At 39.9% G+C, this 7,021-nt stretch overlaps 1 protein-coding gene across 1 annotated transcript; it reads right to left on the bottom strand.

The window, feature by feature from the left end:
* Positions 1-1,503: 1,503 nt before the first annotated feature.
* On the bottom strand, positions 1,504-4,999 carry LOC133794213 (G-type lectin S-receptor-like serine/threonine-protein kinase At1g11410). Its single transcript, XM_062231427.1, has 7 exons — positions 3,613-4,999; positions 3,375-3,512; positions 3,118-3,245; positions 2,727-2,937; positions 2,340-2,577; positions 2,080-2,230; positions 1,504-1,988 (listed from the first exon to the last, which is right to left on the bottom strand). Exons 1-7 carry the CDS (start codon positions 4,916-4,918, stop codon positions 1,680-1,682), a joined length of 2,481 nt encoding a protein of 826 aa, XP_062087411.1. The 5' UTR covers positions 4,919-4,999; the 3' UTR covers positions 1,504-1,679.
* Between the last annotated feature and the right edge of the window lie 2,022 nt (positions 5,000-7,021).

Below are 7,021 nucleotides of genomic sequence, written 5' to 3'. Positions count from 1 at the left end.
ATCCTGGCTTCTTGGTCCAGAATTTGCCGCCTCAATTTCGTCACCTCCGGATCCTCCTGGTTGGGGTCCACTCCTTCTGGGATCTCGGGATCCTCAGGCTCTAGGTCATGGTATTCCCCCTCATTTCCCTCTTCCTCATAGTAGTCCTCCTTGTAATTCGCTCCACCTTCATAGTTCTGCGACTCGTCGGGCTGGGACATCTGATGGGGAGCGTCCTCAGGTGGACTCTGAGGAAGAGGCTGGTTGGGCAGTGGCTCTCCATTTCCTAGTTCTTGGTTAGTAGGGTCGAAAGTGGTGTCTCTTGTGTTCACCATTGTTGCAGATGTTCGAGATCAACTCTAGCTTTCTCAGGCTCTCAATGAAAGCACCAAAATGTTTACCGAGTTTTTCGGAAACCTTAATTATAGAATATTAGAGAGCTTAGAAGAACGGATTTATGGAATAAAGACAAGGTTTTTTACGTGGTTGGGGCGTTAATGAGCCTTAGTCCACGAGACTATTGTATTAGAGCTTAGAGAATCTACAACAATGGAGTTTTCTACAAGTTTCAGCAGAGTAACTGTTACCAGCCAGAGGTCCCCCTTGCCCGATGCCCCACTACCTGTATTTATAGGTTTACGGGTGCACTAAACTTGGGCCGGGCTGACTCGGGCCCAATAAGGGTATAAATACTGCTGGCTTCTCTAATGGAAGCCCAATACAAAGGATTAATACACAGAAAATACACTAATCTGAGCCCACTAGGCCGGCCCAAACCACATCTGTCACAAGACAAGTTGGGGCTTTGGTCTGGGCATCTCGGGTTATGAGGCAGATTCAAGGGACAAGATCGGTCAGAGTAGTGGCGGTGCAGGTCTGAACCAACGGCGTACAATCCCAAAGTAGCCTTTTCTGCAGGTGAAGCGTGGGGGTAACCCCCCCCCCCCCCCCCACGCTTCATGGGACGAAGTCAGGGTCACAGACGCTTTACCTTGCCAACCTCGGACAACCGACCCGGGTTCGTTTACTCACGTCCCCCTCCGTTCGTCAAGGTCCCGTACCGTTTACCAGGGGCCATGATTATTTACTAGGAGCCCGGACCGTTTACAAGGTGCTCAGACTATTCCACCAGGATCCCGGACCATTTACCAGGCTCCGGGATCATCCACTGCGTTCCCAACTGTCATTACCGGAAGCCACGCTCACACCCTCTCCCGTATGACCGTCCCGGACGACACTCCCCGGATGCCCTTTGGGCCTCATCTAGACTTGGGTTGCCAATGTCTATTTTACTCTTTGCCAAACGGGCCCAGTTTGGGCCCAACTCATTCGGGCGGCCCGCGGGCGGAAGCGTGGACCCGGGCGCCCGGAAGGAAACAGTGATAACATATTCTATTTTTATTTTTCAGTCATAGAGTTGTAACATTATTTAATCAATCTTGTTTATTTGTATATTTTGCTTAGAGTTGTAAGGTCTTTTTACTATTTCCATCGAGGCAATACATATTTTCGTAACATATAGAGTTAGATCCATGGAGAAGCTTGGAAGCATATTTATCCTAATGCTAAAGAGATATATCATCTGCCATTAAAGGAGAGTGTAAAGATATAACAGAGAATGAGAAAGAATGGTACGCTAGTACAATATGGACACACTTCCTACCTAATTATATTTAATTCTCAAGGAAGAAAGCAAATGGTCAGCGTGCTATGACAGTTGTAATTGTCACTTGATTTGTAGAATATGGTCCTTGATCTTCAAATTCTGAACCATTTATATCTTTGCTACTATATTCCCTCAGCACATATGCAGGTTGTTTAGGAGAAGGCAAAGCTATTTCACTGCTCAACATGAGAACCACTACTGACATCATCGGTCGATCGTTTATGTTTTCTTGCACACAAAGAAGCCCCACTTGAATGCATCTCAAAACTTCTTCACAATCGTAAGATTCCAGCAATGAATCCACAATCTCTAACCCTCTTTCTTCTTTCCATAGTTCCCAAACCTGTGTTTGTTAAGATCATGCATGCAGAGTCAGAATATAAGAACTAAACTTAAACAGCTCAATCTTAGAGGATTTGATATAATTTACTTACACGCCCTATTAAGTTGATTGAAGTGTCTCCCTCACAGTAATCTTGGTTCTTCATACCACTTACGGTCTCCAACAATAGCACCCCAAAGCTAAAAACGTCGGACTTGGTAGAGAATTTTCCGAACATTGCATATTCTGGCGACATGTAACCGCTGCATTAAAACAAACACATAACATTAATCAAGTTATGGTCAAGATGGAAAATCTTAATTAGTATTTGTCCTTTTGATCATTGAGCTTAAATGTAGATAGCTATCTTACTATGTTCCAACAATCCTCCTTGTTTTATCTTGAATCTGTTCCCCATTCAATGTTCTAGCCATGCCAAAATCTGAAATTTTTGGGTTCATGTCGTCATCTAGTAGAACATTACTAGCTTTCAAATCTCTATGAATGATTCTCAATCTTGAATCTTGATGAAGATATAGTACTCCACGAGCAACCCCAATTATAATATTAAAGCGCATTCTCCAATCCAGGCACGCTCTTCTCCTTGGGTCTACATGAAGAATTTCATTTAGCTTTCCCATAAATCAGTATCGAGAAACTTAGCTCGGAATAGTTCAGATTATAATTTTGTTTCCAACATGGTGAGCTAAGAATGTACATATAAAAGAATAATCATTGTTTGGAAATTGGAAGACATACCAAATATAAAGGAATCCAAGCTTTTGTTAGGCAAGTACTCATAAATTAAAATCTTTTCTTCACACTCAATGCAACATCCCAAGAGTTTCACAAGATTCCTATGTTGAAGTTTTGCAATCAACATGATTTCATTTCTCAGTTCTTCCAACCCCTGACCCGAACTCTTGGACAATCTTTTTACTGCCACTTCTTGTCCATTAGAAAGTTGGCCCTGAAAACATGACCCAGTATTAAAAATAACCCGATCACGATCAATATATATTATATTCTTTTTGGGAGAGTGGTGATCAAACTAGAATTACTGTCCTAGTTTACTAGAAACCAACCATAAAAACCAAGAGTTGAATAATGTAGTTTCATAATTCTTGGTCCATGTAATTGATGGGACTACCTTATGAACAGGGCCAAAACCACCATGTCCTAGTTTGTTAGCCTGAGAGAAATTGTCCGTGGCAGCTAGTATGGTGCTAAGAGGAAAGAACGGCAAATCAGGGTCTCCCATGTTTTTTGCATCTTCATCTGCCAACACAATGTTTTAGCAATCTTGCTAAAATCAGCTACCGCTATAAATGTTAGTTATACCATTGAATAAAAGTTATGAACAATCACTTGGTAATATGTGGGAAGATGAGTAAGTCTCTCCCTTACATTTAGTCTTCTGTTTTTTCTTTAGCCGCCAATAAATAAAAGCAAGGCTGAGTATCAGAGTGACCGCAAACGATGATATCAGAACAGCCCATACTACTCTTTTTCTAAAAAAAGCTTTCCCTTTACTGGTATTCTCTACTGCATGATCAAAAAACAAGAACAAGTATGGTATAGCATTTCTGGTGATCTTTGGAGAGCAAATCAGAAAGGAAAAAACAGAGAAGAAAATACCCTTTACCTGAATAAATTGAATCTACACGAATATGTAGATCTTGACCTGAATCGGTATACTCCACAATATCTAACAATTCTCCATACCAAGTGAAGCAACCTGTCTTCTCTCCATTATTGTTTTCTATGCTCGTAAAAGCTGTGCATGAACAATTCCTCAAGCATAATTCTTCACACATTCTGCTACTACTCACGCTCGTTTCCCACCGCAAAGCTGCTTTTGACGTATCAGGAAGCTTAACACGCGCCACCGTTGAAAACCCTTCTCCGTTTATGCATGACATTGATGACTGCCCCAGCTTTCTCACGCAACCATCCGATGCATTTCTTCCATTCCAATCCGTCGGAGACTTGGGTTCGTATCCCGGCAAGCACTCGCATTCGAATCGATTAATATTGTCCGGACTGCATTTGCTGTTCGCGCCACACTCTCCGTACCCATGGCACCGGTACTTAGGTGATGCCCAAATCTCTTTCCATCCACCATTTTCTTGATTCCATTTCAAGAATTGGAGAGAGCCCGTTTCATTCACCACAGTTCTTATTATTGCGGACGGTTCCGACGGAAAGAATGTGTAAGATATTTCGTCTCTATTGTCCACATAACTGTACGTTTCATCGGATAACTTTAATGTGGAGAGTTCAGTCTTCCATGGCCATGGAGTACTTCGCCAAAACTTAGTCGAATTCTTGAACAGAAAGAATTCGGGTGAGCCGGTAAGGTCTATTTTGAATGAGTAGTCACCAGTTCCCGGATCATCTTGAGACTTCCAAGATGTTATGAACCATTTCAACCCTGTTTTCCGATTTAGCCCGAGTTTCAAACCTGGAAAAAATGTGTCTGTGGGATAATCAAAGCTTTGCCATAAAGGAGTTTCGTTGTCGTTTTCTTGGACTACAACCAAGTTTCCATTGTCCAGAAGCCGAACTGAAATATTGCGAGTAGCTTGGACAGAAGCAAATTTGGAAGACCATATGGGGGTGTCACTGTTATTGTGACTATAGAGAATGAGTTTTCCATCTGTGTTGATTGTGAGAACGCCTGAGGTGTCGTTTATTGGATTATCTCTGTTTGCAACCCAGACGACTGTCTTTCCGGGTATATTAGAGTACCAGATTCCCAGATACCAATTGGTTGAGTTTCCTGGGTTGAAGAAGCCAAGCTCAAACTTATTTTGTCTAGAGAATAAAGAGTCACCGACCTTGATAGGTAAGCCTGGTGTTAATATGGTGTACCTTGATGTGCAAAAGCACAATGGAAGTACGATGAGAAGAAGCAAAGTAAAATACATCAACATTTTCTGGGTTCTCATTTCTGCAAAATTGTAATGATCAAACAGTCATCGTCCATTTGGGTGGGCTAAGAAAACATTTTCTTGGTTGACAATTTTGAATTCCAGCATCATTCATGGGATTTGGACTTGACGGGACTAGTGATATTTTAATATTTGACTTATTTTATTAAATAAATAGTTAGTGTTGAAGATAAATGATACACTTGTATTTCCGTCAAGTTGTTGTAGTCCTACCTCTATTTTTTTAAATACTTCTTCAAATTCTTACCTTTTTTTTATTTTCCCATAAATTTTTATTTTATGCCGTAGATATTATCTATATATTTCTCTACATTATTTAAAATTTATATTTTAAAATTTATTTTATTAATTAAAATAAAATAATTAAAAAAATAATAATAAATATTTACTAAATAGGAAAGAGAAAGCTTATAAAAAAACACAATATTAAAATATTATATAAAAGATATATAAATACAGATATAGATTAATTAGAGTTCTTATTATAAATATATATATAAAGAAGCTGATTGGAAGATGTTTTTGTGAGATTTAGCTGAATATTATAGAGAAAGTGTATTATAAATACTCCATTGGGAGTGCTCTTAGCGTTTGTATTTACTTGGTCAATATTGTTATTACGTATAGCATTAAGACGTAGTCAATATAATTAGCATTATATCTAATATTTTAAATTATTAGCTTGTATATATCTCTTTTAGCGTTTGTATTACTTAGTCAATATTGTTATTACATATAGCATTAAGACGTAGTCAATATAATTAGCATTATATCTAATATTTTAAATTATTAGCTTGTATATCTCTTTTTTCTGTTACTCTGTAAGCCTATTTAAAAAAACATTCATTATCAATGTAAAGCATGCACATGTCTTCCATTATCTTACATGGTATCAGAGCAATCTGATCCTATATTTGTTTTTTTTTTCCCTATGTTTGCTTTGTAATGCCCCGGATTCCCTAATATGGTTTAATGGACGGATTAGTAGGCCGGGAGGGCCATAACTGTTTAATTATGCCATTAAATGGGTTTATGCATGTTTATGAGAATTATATTATTATATGATGGTAAATGCATGCATGTGGGTCCACATTTGTTTACAGGGGTGTTTTGGTAATTTGGCCCGTTGAGGGTATAATTGTATACTTGTTTGCATGTCAATGATATATTGTGAGACCACATTATAATGTGGATTGGTTTGAGTATTTCGGCATGAGACGATCTGTAACGCCCTGGTTGCCCCAGAACAGTTACGGTGAACGGTGGACCGGAAATTTGACTCGTTACCCGAGTCCTTTGGTCAAAAACGTGCTCTACGTGTAATTAACAGGTTAAGGTATAAAACCAGTAAAAAGGAAATGGAGATTTTTATTACAAACTGCTCTGCAGAGCTAAACAAAACGTTTACAAGTTGTTCTCAGTGCAAAATGGTCACTACTGTTTAAAATTTACAATCTCGCCGACCTAAGCTGCAAAAATAGGGTAAACCCCCTAGTTCCTCTGAGAACTCCTTGGCCGTGGTGGTTAAGCGGCCGCATATGTACACAACACCACATCAGCTCTCCACTCAAGGCTAGGTGAGCTTTTCTTTCCCTTTACCTGCACCACATAGCACCCATGAGCCAAAGCCCAGCAAGAAAACATAACACTTTTCAATAGCATTATCAAATGATTATCATTATAATCACACTGAGCATAAAGCTTTCAAGCAAGTGAGTGAATATCACTTCAGGTTCTGATAAACCATACTGAGTGACTGACTAGCATGTCACTAATTCAAATGGAAGAGTGGCTGCTAGGTAAGCCACTAGCCTTCAACAGGTTCTGGTAAACCATACTGAGTGACTGACAAGCAAGTCACCAATCTCAAGTGGGAGAGTGGCTGCTAGGTAAGCCACTAGCCTTCAAGCGCTTATTTCAATCATCGACCCTCGGGGTCGGACTGGCATTAATGCTCTTTGAGTCATTCAATGCTGATGGTCGATTAGATCCAATCTCTGTTGGCTTGCGTGATACACGCTAAGGCCGTCCCGACTAATGAGTCAGCGCAATGTGACCAGTGCCCAATACCACTGTCGAACCTGACTAATAAGTCACAGC

Source organism: Humulus lupulus, chromosome 8, assembly GCF_963169125.1.
Source record: "Humulus lupulus chromosome 8, drHumLupu1.1, whole genome shotgun sequence".
NCBI classification, from domain to species: domain Eukaryota; kingdom Viridiplantae; phylum Streptophyta; class Magnoliopsida; order Rosales; family Cannabaceae; genus Humulus; species Humulus lupulus.
Note: the sequence above shows the minus strand (reverse complement) of the source record. Positions and strands in the feature narration are given on the sequence as shown.

What these genes read in the sequence shown, in the direction of transcription:
- LOC133794213 (XM_062231427.1), bottom strand. Translation starts at nt 4,918, where the DNA reads ATGAGAACCCAGAAAATGTTGATGTATTTTACTTTGCTTCTTCTCATC. An exon ending in CTTGGATTCCTTTATATTTG is followed by an intron (nt 2,578 to 2,726) that starts GTATGTCTTCCA and finishes TTCTTCATGTAG; the next exon opens with ACCCAAGGAGAAGAGCGTGC. An exon ending in AGGAGGATTGTTGGAACATA is followed by an intron (nt 2,231 to 2,339) that starts GTAAGATAGCTA and finishes GTTTTAATGCAG; the next exon opens with CGGTTACATGTCGCCAGAAT.